We start from the raw sequence: 21,250 nt of genomic DNA, 5'->3' as shown, positions 1-21,250 counted from the left end.
AAGATGTAAAGCACTCTTTTCTCTCCTAAAATCTTTCTGGAACTTTGTGTTTGGATCACATCTTTGCCCATCACATTCAACCTTGTGTCATATTTATTTCTGTCCTTGTCATATCCTTCCTGTTAGATCATAAGCTCCATAAAGGCAGGAAGTATTACTTTTAGCTTTTATATGCAAAATATGAAGTACAGAGTCTTGTGTGTAGTCTATACTTTAGAAAGGCTTGTTGATTTAAATTACTGAACACTTGGGAACAGGTTAAAAATAAAGGTTGGAAACAGTGAAAGAATCAACAATGAAAAGTTTAATTCTATAGGTTGAGACATACATTTTTAGGCATGGTCAGTATGGGAATTTGTCTTGCTTGACTGCATATTTGTCAACAAGAGTTTTGTTTTCCATTTATTTTCATTTTTTTATGGTGAGAGAGAAAAAAATGCTTGTTAATGTAACAAAAAGGAAAGAAAGAAGAGAGGAAAGAAGAAAATGGAAGAGAAAGGAGGAAGAAAAAGAAAGGAAGGAAGAAAGAAAGGAAGGAAGAAGGAAGGAAGGAAGGAAGGAAGGAAGGAAGGAAGAAGGAAGGAAGGAAGGAAGGAAGGAAGGAAGGAAGGAAGGAAGGAAGGAAGGAAGAGAAAGAAAAAGAAAGGAAGGAAGGAGGGAAGGAAGGAGGGAAGGAGGGAAATTTGGAGGAAGAGGGTTTGAATTTCCAGTTTTTCCACTTTCTACTTTGTGACCTTGGGGCAAAGTCATTCAGCCTTTCCTGGTCTCCTTTTCCTCATCTGTAAAATGAGGTCCCTAGATGACCTCCAGGGAACCCTTCCAGCTTAAACTCTACAATTTTAAGAACAGCCACTCTAAAGATAAAATTGCTGTGCTGAAACACATTAAAATAATACAGACTTTGCCCCAATTTACTCAAATTCAATGAAAAATAGGATTCAGAGCATTGTATATAGGAGGACTCCCAGCTCCTCCTTATACTAGCACCAGTATGTTCATGCAAGTATTGGCCAGTAAATTCTCCCTTTAGCCCCATTGCTCCCCAAGATCTATTTTCCTTCCCACAATGTTATTTCCCAGAATCCACCAGGACATAAGGGCTCCCCTCACAGACTGGTCCTAGTCAGTCCCCTCTGTGATAGAACTTATAATTGGAATTCTATCATTCAAAAGTGGTGCCATACCCTTGTTCACTAGACCGGACTTCTTCAGGGACTATTATGCTTTTCATCTTGCGGCCCTTGATTGGTGGAGGCACTACGTTTTCTTCCACTCCCTAAAAAAATACATATATACAGAAACCAATGAAGGGAGAGGCCATCCTAAAAGCACCCCAAAGACCAGGAAACAGAAAGGGGATGACCACCATTGTTGGGTTTTCACATCAGAAACAGCAGTCCACCCAGTAACGTGTCTTGGCTCTTCACAAATCAGATCTTTAGACTTGCTTTCTGTACCATGGGCCTCAAGTTCTGAGATGGTGAAGCAAAACCCACCCCAAGGAAAAGGAGCTAGGGGAGCATGTCATGCACACCTTTCATAGATATCTCCGGAGTCGTAACGCCAATGCGATATCCATAGCAGCTGCTATGAATATGCACACATATTTCCAGGGTAAATTCACATAATATAATAAACTCTCTTCCTCAAAGGCAAAGCCAAAATATTTATTTGAGACATCATTAGAATACCAAGAGGTAAGAGTTATCACTGATCTAGAGACCACTGACATGTTAAACCTTTTTTTTCTGTCAGGCCTCCTCACAAAAACAAGTTCTCCTAGACAAATTCCTCCCTAAACCCACTCACAGCTTGCTTCTCCATCTCTCTTCCTCCCTCTCTCTCTCTCTCTCTGTTTCTCTCTCTCTCTCTCTCTCTCTCTCCCCTCCCTCCCTCCCTCTCTCTCTCTCTCTCTCTCTCTCTCTCTCTCTCTCTCTCTCTCTCTCTCTCTCTCTCTCTCTCTCTCTCTCTCCTTCTTGGGCAACCTCTTTCCAGTCTGAGCTCCATGTGACCCAGGCTTCATATGACCACAGGCTCCATGTGTTAGACCTATTAACGAGCAGGGAAGATCTTTCTATTCTATGAACATTACAGTAGTCTAGGAGAAGAAGATCAGTCAGCTAAAAAAAAGTCTTGCCCTACCTTTTCCTCCATAGCTATGGAGCGTTAGTTCTTGGAAACAAGGATTGTTACCTTTTTGTTCCTATATGCCCAGTAGCTAACACAGTGCCTGGCACACAGTAGGAGCTTGATAAATACTGTTTGCTTTATGGAAGACTATGGTTAAGTTGTATAACTTCTGTAATTGACTAGTTTGTAACTTGGAGTTTAAGAATTCTAGGTTCAAACATCGGCTGTCATTGGCTAACTGTGGGACTAAGTCACCACATCAGGCTGAGCTTCAGTTCTTTTACCCACAGGATGGAAGTAACAATATTTGCCCCATCTACCTCATAGTTATTGTGGAGAAAGTGCTATCTAAACTTAGGCCACCCATGGAAATGTGTATTAGTATTTTAAATCCCTGCATTTCCCTAAAGGGATTGGCAAATTAAATCCTCAATAAAAGCCAAAACAAAACAAAATTTTTAAAAAGTAAAGAAAGACTATAAGATAATAGCTGTAGAAGTGAAATGGAAACTGAAAGTCATTTGTTTGAACCCTCTCATTTTACTGATTTACAGAGAGAATAAGTAAGAGGATCGTGTGGTCAACAGAAAGTTAACTCTGGGTGTCACATTTTAGGAAGAATATGGATTAACTGGAGGGCAGCTAAGATGATCAATAGACTGGAGAGCATACCACTAAAAGAGCTCTAACTAATTTTACATAAGAGGACACTGGACCCAGGTGAAATAACCTGCACAAATTCACACAAACATCGATTTAAAGCTGGGAGGAAACTCAGAGGTCTAGTGTGACCCCCTCATTTGAGGACTGAGGCCCAGGGTAAGTCAGGTGACCTCCTCTAGGACACAACAAAGAGAGAGTCTTTGACTGTTAGTCTAGCATTCTTTGTTCTCCACCATGGCTACCTCTTTTAAAAAGAGAAGGAGGGAAGAAAACTAGGAGGGAGTAAATTATGAGGAATGCCAAAACATTTACTCCACCTTAGAAAGTAGTGAGTGAAAACCCTGCCCCACTTCTAGTCATGTCCTTGCCCTGAAATTCCTCTCCAGTATCTGACTCTTGATGATCAATCTCCATTCCTCCATCATCTCCCAGAGGCTGCATTCAGTCATCATCAGAAAGGCCCCCTCCAGGCCAGGAGCTCAGACCCCCTCTTTGTACTTGATGCTCACCTTTTGTTTGATGGTTGCCATTACACTACACAGGTCATGAGATGGGAGGGACTGTTTCAGGAATGTGTCAAATCTTGGGCTTGACATCAAGGTGTTTATCATCCTCCGGCCACAAAGCCTGCCATGAGAAGAGGAGAAAGATAAAGACAGCCTTAATGGAAGCTGCCATCATCCCCTTCACACACATGGTTTGTGTGGTCAGTATGGGGATTCAACAGCAGCTCTTGGAGATCTGGAATGGCCTTGTCCCATTTCCCCCTTAAATACATCCCAGAAAGATTTCTCATGCATGGAATCTTTCTCAGCTGGCAACTGAAAGACACTTGGATTCAGGAGACTGCCCAAAAGATATGTATGTTCATGGGAGAAACTCTGTGGGTTGAGACTTCCAGGTGCTTACCCAGCTGTGTCAAATTCATAGATCATAGTCATAAACTATGAAGTCACCACAGACACCATCTAGACTGATAGATATCATCCCTACTGATGAGAAACTGAGGTCAAGTTGACTTGTTCAGAGTCACATAGCTCATAAGTGCCTCATGTGGGATCTCAACTCATGTCTTCCTCACTCCAGGTGTGGCACTCCATCTATTCAGTGACATGTTGCCTAGGCTCCTGAGAGATTTCTACATTGAACATACCATCTCATTGTGCTCTCCATCTGATATGATCCCATGGCATTTGGCCTCTGACACCAAAAATACCAAAAGAATCTAAGAAAGTATATACCTCCATGTGTGCATGCCACCCACACACATGCAGAAAATTACTTCCATGTTTTAAAAATGAATGTAACCCCACTCGCTCTTCTCAGAGCATTGCCATAGAAACTTAGGACAGACATGAAAAGTGACTATCAGTAAGCAGACATTTTTACCCAGAGCTCCCAAGCATCCATAACATTGAACTTGATGGTGCCAATACAACCACAGGCACCTAGAAACTCTGGGTAAAAATGTTTGCTTGTCTGCAGACACTTCCCACTTTCTGAGTTTCCATGGTAACACAGAGAAGAGCACAAGTTGAGGTTACATACCAAAAAGACCCACATTGCTCTCTGCAAACAAACGTTTGCAGTGACATCCCTCCTAACCCTAACAGCATCTAGGATCTGCTGTAATATGAAACATACATTCCCACCCCCCACTCCTGTGGCCTATGAAAAGATGTTTAGAATATCCCTGCCTATCAACTAAACCTGCTGTTCTTTTCTTTCCTCTTTGTTGTGATAAAAATCATGGTTTTTAAAGGCAATAATGGATAGACCCCATAGTGACCAGACAGAGGTAAATACTGGAGCATAAAACTAATTTATATTAGCTCTTCTGATTAGTGGACAGTGCTAACAAGTCTTCACTTAAATTCTGTGAAAATTTCCCTTATTCTACAATCTACAGATTTGTCAACAACTTGCCACTGGTCAATGGGGAAATCAGGTGAGCCAGAGTAGGTGCAGCAAAACAATCTCCTCTCCACCGCTGGAAAGACTACTCAAAGCTCATGCTCCCTGGGACTGAATCCCTTGTTCCCTCTTAGACAAAGACAAAGAGTAGCCATAGAGAAGACTTGAGAAAATGAACTTCCCTCCCTTCTTAACAGAGATGGGGAGCCCGGCGTGGAACGTTATATACTGTCAGACATGGTTGATAGGTTGGTGGATTCTGCTGAACATTGTTTTTTTTTTCTTTAAGACTTACTGGGTAGAAGAAGAGGGAAATTATTTGGAAATACTTGTGATGAAAAAAGTTATCATTTTAAAAAAAATACCAAGGACTGGCCTCTTTCTTGCTCAGAGCTGGAACTGGGGAGCAGCAGTCATATTGGTCAGCTGACTAGGGGGTAACAGGAGACATTTTTTAATATAACCAGCAGTGTAGAATAAATATCATTCTAGAAGACCTAAGTTCAGTCATGTCTCAACTCTTCCATTTACTCCCTGTGTGACCTTGGGCAAGTCATTGCCCTCTCTGGGCCTCAGCTTTGTCATCTGTAAAATGAGGAGAGGAGGATGACTAGGTAACTTCTAAGGTCCCTTCTAGTTCTTGAATCTTTGAGACTAAATACAGAAATGATATCTCCCTTCTCTAAGCTCAACCAATGATAAGCATCTATACTTTTACTACCATACACACAGAACTGCTAAAGAGGAAAACATTTGTAAACCTTACAATGCCCTCTCAATGCCATCTACTATTATTAAATGTATATATATTGGTGCCACAAAGTCCCGCAACATGTTCACATTGATCTTGTAGTAAGTCACAGGTGTTACAGGGAATGAGGACGGGAAGACGCGAAAGCTTGCCTCAGGCACTCGGAACAACAACTGTTTCCTGTCCTTCCCTGTCCTCTCATGATAAGGTACATCTGGAGTATGTTTAGCAATTTTATAGGATAAATTAGCTACCCTCTTGGCTTCCCTACCCAGCCTTTGCCTATGGGGTCATAGATTAGAAACACTATCCCTATCACCCAAAAGCCCCCGTTTTACAGATGGGGAGGTCCAATGAAAGAAGCGATATGCTTAAAAACATAGAAATTGAAAGTAGCAGTCAGGATTGGAACCTAGGACCTCTTGACTTCAAATTCAGGGATCTTTTTCCTACATCATCACGCAGTCTCTTATTCCTTCAGCATAGAGTCTGGGCAGAGTTAAACTCCATTGATTCAGGGGCTTTGCCTGTTCTGGGACTTTTTAAGGCCCGCTGGGCAGTTTTCACTCTCAAAAAGTACCCAGTTACCTTGTATCTTTATTGGAGTCCTGGGCAAGCTTTACCAGTATTCGAATCAGCATGTCAATACTGTCTCTCGTCCCTGACAGTAGCTTCTCAGCCCCAATCTGCTCCAAGACATTGCACAGGTGCTCAGCAGTGCATTTTCGGACCAGTGGGTTTCTGTGACTGGAAGAAAGCACAACATGGCCAGGGGTGTCAGACCAGGAACGGACACCCAGACCTAAGGAGAAAGGACCAGTAAAGCCAAATCATATCAGTGACCTAAACCCTGGGAAAGTGCGGGGTAAGCTGCTCATGGGGCCCTGGGGAGTCTAGAACAAGTTTAGAAAGAAAACTATTCACTCCTGACCAAGAGGCTAAGGGTACTAATGCTAGCAGAACAGGAAAGAGAGAGGCAGTAGGAAGGAAGACAGAAGACAGTGTAGTCTGGTGGCTAGAACCACCAAAAAACTTAGACCTTTCTTCATTTCCTCCAGAGCTCTTAAGCCCAATATACCACTCTTGCTTCTGGGTCCAATGCTCACTTGTCACCTAGCACCAAATCTCCAAAGCCTCTCCAAAGCTCCTTTCTCTCCAAAGCCTCTTCTGGAAACCTGACCTTGATTCCTCTTGGCAAAGGGAAGGAGTACAAAACCAGTGAGATCAATTTCTCCCAAGGTAGAAGAACAGCGATAACTAATCTACAGATTGACACAAGGTCACCAATCTGCAGCAGTCTGAAACAGGACCCCAGATGTGCATGCTGTTGCAAGATGGCCAATCTACAGCTTGATACAGAGTCAACCAGTTGGTAGATGAATACGAGAAAAGAGGTGTGCAAACTGATACAAGACCACCCCCTGCAGGTCTTAGACAAGATCACTGAACTGCAGAACGATACAAGATCTCAGATCTGTAGGACTGGAGCAAATCTCCTACGAGGTGACTCTCACAAATCTAAGGGATTAGACTCACAAGTGAAAGTGGATTAGAAGTTTTTAAAATATTTAAAAGAGGGAAACAAATCTGGATGGAGAAAAAGCTAAGCGAGAAGTGGGTCCAGCTGGTAAAACGATGTATCAGAATTTGCTTGGTTTCACTCCTCACTGGCCCAGGTTTCATCAGAAAGAAACATCTACTCCTCCGGGAGAGGAAGTCTCTCCACAAAGACAAACTTTCTTCAGATTTGTCTCCCTTCGGTGCCTATTATTGTAATCCACAGGAGCCCCCAGCCAGCCTGCTTCAGTAAAATAACAAGGGGCCTCCTTTCTCCTTCCTGCCCAAGGGCTTGGTGCTGCACATTTGCATTTCATGCAGAAGATCTAAATCCTCATTAGCTTTTTAATCTCTCAGCAGATCTGTCACACAGGCTAACTGTGGGAGAGAACAGGCAGGAAGGGGAATGATATGGCTGCCCTCACGGAACTTCAGCATGTCAATCCCAGCCCTACATGGAGGGTCCCTCCCTTATCATCCTCCATATCTCCTCTCCTTTTCTACTTTCCATCCTCTTTTCTCACATCTTCCTCTTCCAAAATGATCCTCTCTTTCTACCCCATCCCATCTAATCCTCTCCACTTTCCACATTCTTCTCACTCATTTTCCCCCTTTCCTTCTACCTCTCTCCTCATTCCTTCCACCCCTGGGCTCCATTCTTCCTGTGTCCTCAGCTCTCTAGATCTCACTACAGTTTCCCTCCTCCCACTCCCAAATGACAGCCAAATACATACTGAACACCCCCCGTTGTGAGAGCCGCCAGAGATCTGCAAGGAGTCACATTTTCTACCATGGCTCCCAGGGAGTGGTCAGCAGCTCTTTGGATGAATTCACTGGTATCGGCCATCTTCTGGAGCAAGCATCGGGCGATTTCCTCAGCTTCTGGGTCCATGTTCTTCTTCATGTAACGAAAGAGGTCTCCCAGTGTGCTGATGGCCAGACGAGACACCTTGGAACGGAGGTTGGTAACCTTTGGGGGAGAAAGAAAGAGGAGCCCCTCAGAAGGGATGATGGAGTGGCAAGAACTATAAAATTCCCAATGAAACATGAGAAAACATCCCAGACCCTTCTGGGTCTTACCCAGCAATCTATCACTTTTCACATGATGTGGAGGCCAGAAAAGTTGGGTGGAGGGAGGGTGTAAAGAACTAAACTCAGGATAATGGGATAAGTAAGAAGGTCAAACACAGGAATGGAGGACATTCTACACATAAGAAACAAGATGAAAGAGGCAGAATTCAAATCCATGTCTTTTGACTCCAAGTCCAGTGTTCTGCCCAACACTCCACACTGCCCCTAAACCCAGGTCTTTGCTTAACATATTAAGTAACTTTTGAATGTAATCTCCTTGAGGATAGAGGTTGTTTCACTTTTGCCTTTTTATCCCCAGGACCTATTGTGCATGGCAAATAGTTGGTGCTTAATAAATGCTGGTTGCTAAACTGATTGATTGAATTACTTCTGCCATAGTGGACATTGCATATCAAAGTTTTCTGAGGAAAATGTGTTGAGAGTGGTGAAGGGACCTTGGCCAGGGTCATACGGTGTATTAAGGGAAAGGAAAATGCCTGGGAAGCTTCTGTTATAATTCAAGTGGGAGATTATTCAACAACAGACCATCCAATAGTCTCTATCAAGCACTTACTATGTGCAGAGTACATAAGCTTTATCTGATGGCTGTGTGAATGGGGGAGAAAGGGGAATCAACGAAAGAAAGTCCGGTTGGTCTAACAATCATCCTAGACCATAGGAGACATTTAATAAATATTGGATACTTACAGCCAGTGTGGGTAAAGGGTTGGGGAGGGAGAAGAATAGATGATGAAAAATGCTGCTCATGGGTTTCCCAGTGAGCTCAAGCTTTCTCACCTCCCTCATCACAGCCAAGGAAACATCATGCAGCCTCTCTGCCAGGACCTCAGAGTGACAGGTCGCCAGGCGTCTGATGCACACCAGCCCTTTCTGTTTCATCTGCCTAAGAAGCAAGCCCCACGGATTCAGGTCACCAAGGCAGATGGGAAAATTATTAATTCCACCATAGACCCCAGAGGACCCCAGAAGGCCTGAACAGTGTCCCCTACGTGGTGCTCCCTCCAGGGCTGCCTCACCTCCAAGGCTGCCCAGATCACACCTCACAAAACTGGTGCACACAGGTAACATGCATTTCCCCCAAATTACCACAGACATGGCCTCAAAGTTGAGGTTTCTTCTTCATATCAAATACTTGCCATGATATAAACATCAGGTGGATATTTGCTGGAGAAAAAATTCATTATGAAACAACTGACTTTACTGCAGTTCTGCTTCTATCACATTCTCTGCAATCCAGTGAGGGATATTGCAACCTCCCCGATGGACCCGACCACAAAACCTATTGTGCAAATATTATTCTTGTCCCCTCACAGGATTAGGCATCAAAAGAGGGTTCAGCTGCACCGTGCAGAACTGCATGGAGGCTATGGAGATCCCACCAGGCCCCTGGTTGATTAGCCCCAGACTGGAATAATCTATAGCTTTGAAAGGGGGGACAGAGGGAGGAATAGAATTTGGAAGTCAAAATTTAAAGAAATGTAATTGGGGGAAACAAGTTTTTAACATGTAATTGGGGGAAAAATAAAATATTTTTTAAAATTAAAAAAAAATGCTCCTATTAAAATAAGGTCAAGTTTCTGAGTAAGCCCAGATTCTTCCCCCGACCCTTCACCCATGCGCAGAGCACAGCAATGCCCTACATTGCAACCAATCCCCAGGAGATGGCATGGGGTCACTCCTGAAAGTTGGAGATATTCATCAGGTGTTGTACAGGCCACACAGGGGCAGGGGAACATAAGCCAGTAAAGGCACAAAAGAGGAGGAAGGCAGAGCTGGTCCTCACCAGTCATTGCTCTCAAGCCACTGGAAGGCATCCATCAGTACCAGTTCTGGGTTTGAAAGGGGTCTCAGCTCTTTGCAGTTGTCGAGCGGTTCTTCTTCCTCCCATTCTGGAGAACCCACTCTAAACACTGCAGGCAAGGAATTGGCTGGAAAAAAATGGAGGGAAGATAGATAGATGGATGGAAGGAAGGAAGGAAGGAGGGTGGGAGGGAGGGAGGGATGGAGGAAGGGAAGAAGGGAAGGAGGGAAGGAGGAAGGAAGGAGGGAAGGAAGGAAAGAAGGAAGGAAGGAAGGAAGGAAGGAAGGAAGGAAGGAAAAAAGGAGGGAAGGAAGGGAGGAAGGAAGAAGGGAGGGAGGGAAGGAAGGAAAGGGCAAAGGAAAAAAGAAGATGTGAGGAAGGAAGGAAGGAAAGGAAGAGAAGAAATGAAAAGAACAGCAATAGATAGGAGTTACACAGAGACCAATTTGGTGGGCAAGACCAGAGATGGCAAACTTGAGGCTAGAAGGTTGCTTGCTACCAAATGTGGCCTGAATCAGATAAAAATGTAATTGGGAAACGTTTAACAAAATAAATAAAATATGGGGAAAAACATAAGCAATGTTATTTTGTGGTTTAAGAAGTCAAACTGCAGCTGTCCGGGATCTGTTTCTATTTAAGTTTGACATCACTGATGGAGACAATCTTAGCTTCTTCATTGCCACAAGTTTCTTCTCATGGAGCATACCGTTCCCCAGACCTCACCCACAGCATTTCCCCAAAGACGCACAAGAAGTTGGCATACCTAACATGGAGCAGGGAGGGGTTTCGGTGACAGCTATGGGCAAAGCTGTCACTACCTGCAGGACTCCCGTTGGACCGGGGGAGGAAAATCAGTCAGCTGTCTAACTTTGGGTGCCCTCCATCCTCAGGAGCCCTAACTTAAGAAGAATGTCCATTATTACATATAGAAGTGCTGGCTTGTGATAGGCTACCTGTGGTCATATGACAGACAAGTCATTCTATGCATTTACAGTCAATTCTTCATTATCTACGGTAGGGTGCTGGGTAAGGACTGGCTTGTGGATGAATCGCCATCAGAGCTGATATTCCTATTCTTACTGATAAAATCAAAATCCCCTTAGTGGCTGAATTTTTGAATTAGTCTATTCTGTTACTGACACAAGTTGTGTGCTGCAGTTTCTCTTCTAGAAAAGACAGGGATCGCCCCAGTCTGTACTTCACTGGATAGCATGAAGATTAATTAGATGGTGTCTGGGAACCCCTTTAAATCAAAGCCTTAGCAGTAGGACAAGTGTACTAAATCCCTGGCAACCCTGCCACCTGGGGTTATAACTCACAAAATCACAGTCCATCAAAGCATCTTAGAGGTCATTTAGTCCAACTCTTCTCACTTTATAGCTTAGAAACATGAAGCCCAGAAAGGAGAGGGAATCTGCTCAAGGACACTTGAGCAAAGTGCTACTTGGTCCACATTGCATCCTAGGCCTAGTGAACCCACGTCAAACCATGACACTTCCCAGCACCCTCTCCATTATCAAGATCCAGTAATATTAGTGCCCATGTGGAGACAACCTGATTTGAAAAATAAAAGCAGAAGAAGACACAAGTTCTGAGAGCTCCGCCGTGATTTGAGTATTGCTTAAGAAGCAAACAATATATAAACTTTTATTCACTTGAGTGTTATAGGTGAGATAAGAATGTCTGGTCAGATTTTATTAAAGTTTCTATTAATTAGCCTCCCTTTGGTATTCATTCATTCATATAACAGACAGTCACTACAAGTAGCAATAACCACCACTGCCACCAACTACCACTAGCTAACCACCCACATTTATACAGAACAAGAACCTCAGGATGGGCTATCAAGGCCCACACTCTAGCTCCTCTAAAGCATCTTCCAAAAGGCATAGGACTCACAGCATTGACTCATTTTATCCCCTGGTCTCCTAGCAGAAAGAACAGGGTTACTCAATACAAGTAGTCCTCATACAACAAATCAATCAGCATTTATTAAGGATCTACTATGTAGAAAGCTGGAATTAAGGTTGCCGGAAGAAACAGTCACAATCTCATTATGTGAAGATGATACCACTCTGATAGCAGAAAATGAAGAAGAATTTTAAAAGAAGCCTCCTGATGAGGGTGAAAGAGAAGAGGATAAAAGCTGGCTTGAAGCTTAACATCAAAAAAATTAAGATGCAGGCAACTGGTCTCTTCACTTCCTGGCAAGTAGAGAGAGGAGAAATGGAAGGAGTGTCAGATTTTATATTCTTGTGCTCAAAGATCACTGCAGATGGCGACGGTAGCCATGAAATTAAAAGACACTTGCTCCTTGGAAGGAAAACTATAGCAAATTTGGACAGCATATTAAAAAGCAGAGATATTACCTCACCGACAAAGGTTTGACCAGGGTTCACAAAGCTATGGTTTTTCCAGTAGTAATGTATGGCTGCTAGAGTCAGGCTATAAGGAAAACTGAGTGCCATAGAACTGACAAAAGAAGATTTTTGAGAAACCATTGGACAACAAGGAGATCAAATCAGTCAATACTTAAATTAATTCAAGCTCTTCACTGAATTACTGAAACTGAAGCTTAAATACTTCGGTCACATTGTGCCCTCTGGAATGCCTATTCCACAGGCAACAAATGTCCCTTTATCCTAAATCTTTTCTTCTCCTCCTCCTTCCATCTATTAGCTATTATTAAAATCTTGCCTCACTGATCAAGGTAGAGAAATTGAAATATTCTTTGCTCCCCATCGCCACTTCCAGGCTCTCATCCTTCCTCTATCACTCAGTAACATTTCTTCCTTTGAGATCCATGCTATTCATATTTACCACCCAATCAAGATCCTGGTAACTGTTGTCTACTGACTCTCAGATCATTCCTTTTCCTTCCCCAATGAATTCAACACGTGGCTCACAATTTTTCCTCCCCAACTCCTACCTTTAGGCTAGAGGACTTCAACATGCTCAAAGATTCTCCCTCAAACACCTTAACCACTGAGTTCTTTACCATACTCACTTCCCATGACAACGCCTCCACCTCTTCCATCTCAGTCATACACAAAGATGGTCATACCCTCAATCTTGCAATCACTCAAAAATGTACCACTTTCATGTTCGAGAATTCAGAAATCCCTTTATCTGACCATAAACCATTTGCTTTTCACCTCTCCCTCTGCCTTCTCTTACCAAACCCTGATCTTCATCTGCATTGTGGCATCCAATCCTTTGACCTCTCATTTCTCTTCCAGTCCATCTCTCCTGCACTGGCCACTCTCTCCTCTTTTTCCCAACTTGTTTCTTCGTGAACAAATTCAGTTCTAAAGTCTCCTCTCTTGAGTCTCTAGCTTCTTTATCATTTGCAACCTACTGAGCCTTAGTCTTGGATCACTCCTACCATCCACAGTTTTGTTTCCACATGCACAACTGAACAAAGGAGGAAATCATGCAACTGTTCTAATTGGATCCACTACAAATTTATGTCACACAACTTCAGCTGAGCCCCAACAACTATAGGTACACATAGCCAACTCCTTTCCCAGTTCACCATGGTTGCTAACCCCTTCGTTGTCCTTTACCCCCTTAGTCAATCTTTGGTGAAGGGGAAGAAAGAAGCCAAGAATATCTTTGCCATGGACCAAAGGGTTCCAGTATAATGATGGGAAAACCAAGGATGGTATCCCAATGGAGGGCCTGCAGTGCCCATGTTCCTGGAAAAAACCAGAGGAGCCTTAACTTACCTGAGGCATGGCGGGTAAAGCGAGGTCCTTGGGTGACTACAGGGATACTGGGCAGTGAGGAACGGTTAGCCCGTTTCTTCAAAACAATGCTGAGGCTGGTTCTGCATGGACTTCCCAACTTGGCAGAAACAGAGAGGGATCCACCACTGTGGAGGGGAATGAGCCCTGTGAAGAGCAGGAAAAAAATGGGAGCTCAAATATCACTGACTAGGGCAGCCTATGCTGCATGACCATGACAGGTCTCTTAGCACATTGCCCAGTGCCTTAGCATCCTCTCAGGAATGACTCAATAGCCCCGATCTTCCAAGAGATGTCCTGGCACTTGGAAGAGGACCATCTCACCTCTGTGTGTCTTCATTCTCAAGGTCCTCAGCTTTCTCTGTTCCAGGCTTCCAGGGGACCCACCCATCCAAATAGTCTTTTACCTTCTTTGATCATGTTCCTGGAGCTCAGACTCTGGGACAGAAAGTCTCTCTCTCGCTGCCTCTCCTCTCTCTCCCTGCCTCGCCGGAATAACTCTATTTCTTTCATTTGCTTCAGATGCATCTTTTCCTGGGCTGACTTGGCAATGGTCACCTGGATCTGGACATAAACAGTGCAAATTTGAACTGTACCCCAACGATCTTGTCCAGAGCCCTACTGGTATCCCTTTTGCATCTAGGACTATACTGGTTTACAAAGAAAAAAGTACCCAATCATAGCAGGCCCTCCCAGGACAGTTTTTTTCTGGTCCTTCTCTCTTGCCAACCAACAAAAAACCACAATGTGGGTTTTGTTTCTTTGTTTTCCACTAATATCTGAGCTAAGCTTCTCTGGGACCCCATTAGATATAAACCCTCAGCTTGTCTCAGGGACATCCAGGAAGCCAGACAGGGCAAGCTAAAAGAGCCTTAGGTTGTACCCAGCTCAAAAGTATACTTCTTACTCATTCATTTTGATTTATTAGCATTAAAGGAAGAAAAAAGAAAAATTGCTTCCTATCCTTTACTATTTCATCCAGAACAGAGAAATGAAGGGAAAAAGAAGCCCAGAAGAGAGCAATATGTCCAAGGTTCAACTGCAAATTGGGGCAGAATCATGGATTTGTCTTTCAGCTGGCCCCTGAGCCAGCTGCCCCTCAGTACTGTGGGGGTGGCAGCGGGACTAGAGGTCAGAAAGATCAGGGCCCAAATCTCCCCTCTGGCCCTTACTGGCTGTATGATCTACACAAGTCACCTAACCTCTCTCAGGCTCAATTTGCTCATCTCTAAAATGGGGTTAATAATTGCACCTATCACACAAAGGTCACTCTGGGCATCCAATAAGATCGTCTATAAGTCACTTTACAAACTTTATAGCACTATGTAACTACTGTTATGGCAGCAAGAGGTGGTATTCTTTGATAACCGGGCAGTTGCTCCAATGACCTGCTTGTAGTTTATTTAAACCCATCTGCCCTGATCTGCCATCCTTTCTCCTCTTTGGGCTATGTAATTCCTTCTATCTGATTTCCCCCACATCTCATTTATATATTTCTTCCACATTCTTTCTCTTTCCCTTCGCTTTTCTTTTTGGCCCTTTTTCCATCCCTTACTTCCCACTCCTGGAAGTGATTTAGTTCTTGGGTGACAGCCAAGGTTCAAACCACTGAGGTACAGTGGGGCAACTTCAGGTCTGCACTAGTCCACTCTCCTCCTATTTCTACTGCCTAGACTCATAGTTACCTTAAAACACACACATACACACACACACCAGCATCACCACCACCACCACTACTAGAACTGAAAGTCAATAGCTGAGCCAGTTTGTCATCCTCTGTGATGGCCACCATCTCCATGGTCCTTGTACATACCCTGGGGCTGCTTTCTGGCTGGTCTACTTCTTTCAGCAATTGTTGGGTCCTTGTCCTTTCATCTTTATTGGCATGGTTGACAGAGGGTATCGTCAATGGAGATGCAGTCTTCAAGGAATAGACAGCAGACTTTGTACCACCAACTGGCCTGGCTCTGACAGGAGGGACTGTAGGCCTTACCTCTGAAGAGTTAAAACACATTCTTGATAGTATTAAGACACCTCACATACTTGCCCTGAAGCCAACTCTCCAGGCTATGGACTAGCATGGCTATTATTCCTAAGGCTCTCAAAGCTTGTTCCTTCTGTCAAACACTTCTGATTGATTCACCAAGGTACAAATTAAGTTTGGCCTTCAAGGACACTTAAGCCAGGCACAAGATAAGCCATCTGAGGAGCAACATAATCAAGGTATTTTTAATCTACATTTCAAGTCAGGAAAAGTATAAAAATTTAGTTGCTTTGTCATGTATAATAGAAGGAAAGATAAGGAAAGGAAGAAGAGAGAAAAGGAGAGGGAGGAAAGGAAGGAAGGAAAGAAGCAAGGAAGGAAGGAAGGAAAGAAGGGAAGGAGGAAAGAAGGAAGGAAGGAAGGAAGGAAGGAAGGAAGGAAGGAAGGAAGGAAGGAAGGAAGGAAGGAAGGAAGGAAAGAAGGAAGTAGAAACATAACAGACATTTAGCAAGCATCTTCAAGCTTCAGGCACTGCACAAAACACGCCCTGCCCTCAAGGAGCTTCCAACCAAAGGAGGGGAAGACAAGTATATGGAAAATCTGTCACAGGTACTTCAGAGTCACACAACATAATATGTTAGAGCTGGAAAGAATCATAAAGATCATCCAGCTTCTCCCCTTCATTTTCCAGATAAAGAACATGAAGCCTCAAAAGAAGCATTTCACCAAGCCGGTAAAGCTGGCTCACATCAGAGCAGGGATCAGCGCTCATCCACCACCCTGCCAGCACTGCTACTTTAATTCTGCTAGCCATCAGTGAGCTTTGTCATCTGTTTTCCACCTACATGAAGGAATGAGTTCTGGGAAATGTGAAAAGCTAATTTATAAGGAATGGCATTGTCTTAATTTTCAGGGAATTTTAGACATAAAACCAGCTTCCCAAACTTTCTCAGGCTTCTTCTCTTGTCTCCAAGGCTTTGCAAGAGGCAGCAGAGAAAAAGAGTGAGAATGGCAGCTCCTGCATGTATTAGCTGAGTTGTGTGACTCTGGGCAAGTGACTTAATATCTCTCAGCCTCTGTTTCCTCATGGGGCAATAAGCATTTATTAAGTACCTACTGTGTGCCAGGCAGGGTTTTAAGCTTTTTCTAAACATTGATCCTCACAACAACCTTTGCAAGGTAGGGGCTGTTATTATCCCCTGGTTACAGTTGAGGAAAGTGAGGCAGCATTAAGTGGTTTGTCCAGGGTCACGCTGCTAATTCAATGTCTAAGATCAAATTTGAACTCAGGTTTTCTGCTGAACCATCTAGCTGTCTCCTCTATAAAATAGAAATAAGAGTAATAATAGCACCTATCTAATGGGGTTGTTCTGCGGCTCAAAGGAGACAAACATATATAAAGCACTTTGCAAACTCTGAAGTGCTTACAGCATATAAATGCCAATTATTATTGTTTTTGTTGAACATCTCTGTGCCTCAGTTTACTCATATGTAAAATGCTGATAATAATACTTGGGCTAAAATGGTAACAATGTAAACAGGAAGGACCACAGCCAAACCTGAAAAACTGAATTCTAAAGCAGTTAGAGTGGCCAAGCTGGTCTGGGAGGAGCTGAGAAAACACACCTCTTGTGTTTTCCTTTGCTGAGGTGTAGGACTACAGGTTGGGATGTATATTCATATACAGTCAGCCAGAGCTGGGGTGGTGGTAGTTTTTGTGGGGCTGGTTTTTTCCTCTTTCTTTTTAACCTTTGTTAGAAGAAATGGTTTCCTAAGTAGGAAAGGGAAGGGGAGGCCCTTAGAGGGAGGAGTACTTTGGAAAGGAGGTGGTATAAAAAAAAATACATCCATCGCAATATTTAAAATATTAATAATACTTAAGTTATCTTCTCCATAGGGTTGTGAGGACAGTTTACAAACCGTGATACTTTTCTCTCTCAGTGTAGCCCACTGAGGATGGTGCGTGGTACCATGCCAGAATGCTAGGCTTTCACACGGGGGAAGCTAGGACCTAAGTAGAGATGTGCGGGGAGCCAGGTTGCTACAAAAGCCAAGCACATCAGACAAGTTTTCTCCAGGCCTAGAACTTTGTGTCCTGAAATTGGGCACTCCCTGGCCAACAGCCACACCTGCTGAGCGTATTTCAGGGGCTAACAAGAGCAGGCAGTTTTCAAAGGAAGAAATCCAAGCTATGGACAACCATTTAAAAATGCTCCAAATGAGTAACAATTAGAGAAATGAAAATTAAAGTAAATCAGAAGTTCTACACATCAAATTGACAAAGATGCTCCCCCCCAAAAAATGATAAATATTGGACCGGATGAGGGAAACCAGTATCTTAATACACTGTTGGTAGAGCTGGGAACTGGTCCAGCCATTCTGGAAAACAATTTGGAACTATGCCCCAAAAGTTACCAAGCTGTGCATACCCTCTGACCCAGCAGCACCCCTACTATGCCTGTTTACTGAAGAGATGATCAAAGAAAGAGGGACAGGACCCATATATATAAAAATATTTATGTGATTAAGGTGGTGGAAGGCGGAGGGCCCCCCACCCCCACCCCGCTAAGTTCCAAAAGAAGCTGTCCTTCAGCTTGGATAATTCCAATAAGCAAAGTAACTGCTTCTCCAAGTCCCTCCCCTCCCCAGGAACACTCTAAGCATTATTTTGACCCTGCCAAAACTCACTCCTTGGACCTGTACTGACTTGGGCAGCTCTGGCTATGTGCATTCCAACCCCTCTTAAAATCCAGTCCTCCTAGGCTTCTGGCTCACTCACTTCCCCACCCCTCCCAACCAATTAGATCAGATCTCACATCCATCCATCTTCTCCTGCCCTTTCCAAGCAACCCAAATCAGCATTTCAAATCTGAATTCTTCCTCACATTAAAAAAGTTGCTCAACCCTCCTGTTCCTCCCCCTCTCCCTACACAATTCTTCTCACCTGACTTCCTTCCCAGGATTGGTTTCATTTGCCTGACCTTTAATCGTCCAGGGAGCTCATTACACTTTGGGGTCTTAGGTTTTTCTCTCTCCATAGTGTCAAAGTTGTAAGGGACCTGAGACAACGTCTAGTTCACATCCCTCATCTGACAGTTGAGAAAAATTGAAGCCTAGAGAGGTTGTGATTTGCCCAAGGAGAGACAGTAGCAGAACTGTTTCTCCCATATAGGCTTCCTCACTCCAAAACCATTGTTCCTGCCACTGTATAAATGATGCTAGCTGCCTGGTAAGGACTTAACTGGAAAGTGCAATTTTCCCCACCGCCCATTCCCAACAACTTGTTCAAAACTCTGTAGCCAAGAGTGCAGGACAGCAAATAAACAGAGGCAACCATACATACCCATAGACTTGGGGGTCCTCTCCTGGGGACTGTCCTCCTGTGCCGATCTTGAAAGAAATTAGAAAGGAAAAAAAAACTTTTTAAGGCCATGTAAAATGACAACAAGGCAGAAATATCCCTCTTCCAGGTTGAGGGTTGGTGAAGATATCCTCTATAAAGATGCAGGGGAGGACTGAGAAGAGGGAAAAATAAAATCCAGCTAGGGGAAGCAGCTGTGTTAAAGGTAGAGTTAAAATCTTGAAAGACTTCAGAACTCTGATCAATACAATGACTAACCATTGTTCCAGAGGACCCAGAATGACCTCCTGACAGAGGGGGCATGGGTTCAAAATGCAGAATGAGATGTAAATTTTTGGACAAAGCCAATGAGGAAATCTGCTTTGCTTGACTGTGCATATTTCTTATAAGAGTTTTCTATCATGTGTTTTTTTAAATTGCTGTTCAATGGGGGGAGGAGGGAGGGAGTGGAAGGGAGAGTAAATAAATGCTTGGTAATTGGAACAAATACTTAAAAAAAACAGTTTAGCAGAAGGTACAAATCAGTAGGAAAATAGTTTAGCAAGCACAGGAGCAGTCACATGATGGAATTCAGCACCTAGCATGATGCCTGGCAGAAAGCAGGTACTTAATAAATGCTTGTCTATTACCACATGAAACTTTGAAAAGAAAGGCAACTTGTTTGTTATAGTAGAAAGAGCCCTGAACTTGGAATCAGCTCTAAGTTTCATCTCTAACACCTATATGACAGTATGCAACTCACTTGACCTCAGTAAGTCTCACTCCTCACCTACCACTACTGCCTACTCACCAGCCATGTGATCATTGACAAGTAAGTCACTTAATATTTCCAAGTCTCAGTTTTCTCATCCATAAAATGGGGATCACTTTTCACTACCCATCTTCCAGAGATGTCATGAAGATCAGGTGTATAGAAAGTGTACCAAGAACTTTGTAGCCAAAAAGCACACTACATAAACGCTGTTATTATGTGTAAGTAAGCATTCTTTCTCTACCCTCACCCACCACCCCTTCACTTTATTGTACAAGAAACTCAGAATCACAGAGTCTCATGTTGGAAGGGACTGACTAGTGGCTAACAAGTCTAACCCATGACCAAAAGCGAATCACTGGTACAACATGGAGGACAAATGGTCAGCCAGCCTCTTCTTGAATAACTCCAATGAGGAGGAGCCCACCACCTCCCAAGGCAGCATGTTCCACTCTGAGGTAGATCACGTTGTTCCTGACATCTAGTCCAAGTTTGCTTCTGTGCAGACTTTCACCCCATTGCTTCTGGTTCAGCCCTCTGACGCCAAACAGAAAAAATCCAGTTTTGTTTCCACATTGGTCATTCCAAAGGTTTCCCAAGGACCCAGGGCTCCTCATTGCCACAGCTTGGTCTTGGTAAAATACAAACTTGTCTTCTAGGAAACAGAAGCTAAAGCAGTGCCAGGAGAACTCCCAGGAACCAAGTTGGAGTTGATGGTGAATCCTCTACCCCTGTTGTGTTCTTCCTTCTGAGCTCACCTATTTCCTGAATCAACCTTCTCCTGGTCAAAATACTCATAGAAGCTCACCCTGGAGGGAATTCCCTTCGCTGCCATGAAGAAATCAGACCTTGGTGCCCTAGTGCAGTGGAGATCTGAGTGGGAGTCTAAGAAAATTCATGATGTACCAGGTAAAGCATTCAAATAGGAGTCAGAAAAAGCTAAGTTTGAATCCTTCCTCAGATATCTGCTAGCCATGAGGCCCTAAGCAAGTTACTCCACTTCTCTGGGCCTCAGTTTCCTCATCTGCAAATGGGGGACTGGGGGAACTTGATGATCTCTAAAACCCCTCCCATCTCTATGTCTGTGATCCAGTTCATTCCCTATAAAAGTGTTGTGTGTTTTATGAATGAACTTCCTCTTCTTGAGGAGGGAAAGGTATAGACAGCAAAGATCCTCTTGATGCCTGACAGTAGACCCCAGGACAAATGGACTGATTCTTGGGGTCCTGCATTCCAGCCCCAAAGGTCAGTCAGATTAAGGAGGTCCAGAGGCATCATTCATCTCAATCCACACAGACCCTGGAGCGTCTACTCCAGACCAACTTTTCACACTCATGTGTCTTAAAGATGAATGTGTCAGTCTCATTTCTGCATCTGGCACAATAGATTATTCAGAGTCTAATGGATTATTGAAACAAATAATCTATTTAATAAAAAAAATTCAAATATCCCCAGGTAAAAACAGTTCAGGAAAATAAAAACATAGACATTGATGGCAGT

General features: G+C 43.5%; 1 protein-coding gene across 3 annotated transcripts in view; it reads right to left on the bottom strand.

Annotated features, from left to right (window-relative positions):
* TOGARAM2 (TOG array regulator of axonemal microtubules 2) overlaps nt 1-21,250 on the bottom strand; it is a 94,804-nt gene that overhangs the window by 43,395 nt on the left and 30,159 nt on the right. For all 3 annotated transcript variants that reach the window (XM_072634083.1, XM_072634084.1, XM_072634085.1), the window contains 10 exons: nt 18,982-19,028; nt 15,468-15,649; nt 14,062-14,218; nt 13,637-13,801; nt 9,891-10,035; nt 8,885-8,990; nt 7,750-7,985; nt 6,047-6,205; nt 3,303-3,420; nt 1,185-1,276 (listed from right to left, as the gene is read on the bottom strand). In XM_072634083.1, the coding sequence (XP_072490184.1) occupies nt 1,185-1,276; nt 3,303-3,420; nt 6,047-6,205; nt 7,750-7,985; nt 8,885-8,990; nt 9,891-10,035; nt 13,637-13,801; nt 14,062-14,218; nt 15,468-15,649; nt 18,982-19,028 (1,407 nt within the window). The remainder of the gene's footprint in view (nt 1-1,184; nt 1,277-3,302; nt 3,421-6,046; nt 6,206-7,749; nt 7,986-8,884; nt 8,991-9,890; nt 10,036-13,636; nt 13,802-14,061; nt 14,219-15,467; nt 15,650-18,981; nt 19,029-21,250) is intronic.

The sequence above is a fragment of the Notamacropus eugenii genome, chromosome 1, assembly GCF_028372415.1.
Source record: "Notamacropus eugenii isolate mMacEug1 chromosome 1, mMacEug1.pri_v2, whole genome shotgun sequence".
Taxonomy (NCBI): domain Eukaryota; kingdom Metazoa; phylum Chordata; class Mammalia; order Diprotodontia; family Macropodidae; genus Notamacropus; species Notamacropus eugenii.
Note: the sequence above shows the minus strand (reverse complement) of the source record. Positions and strands in the feature narration are given on the sequence as shown.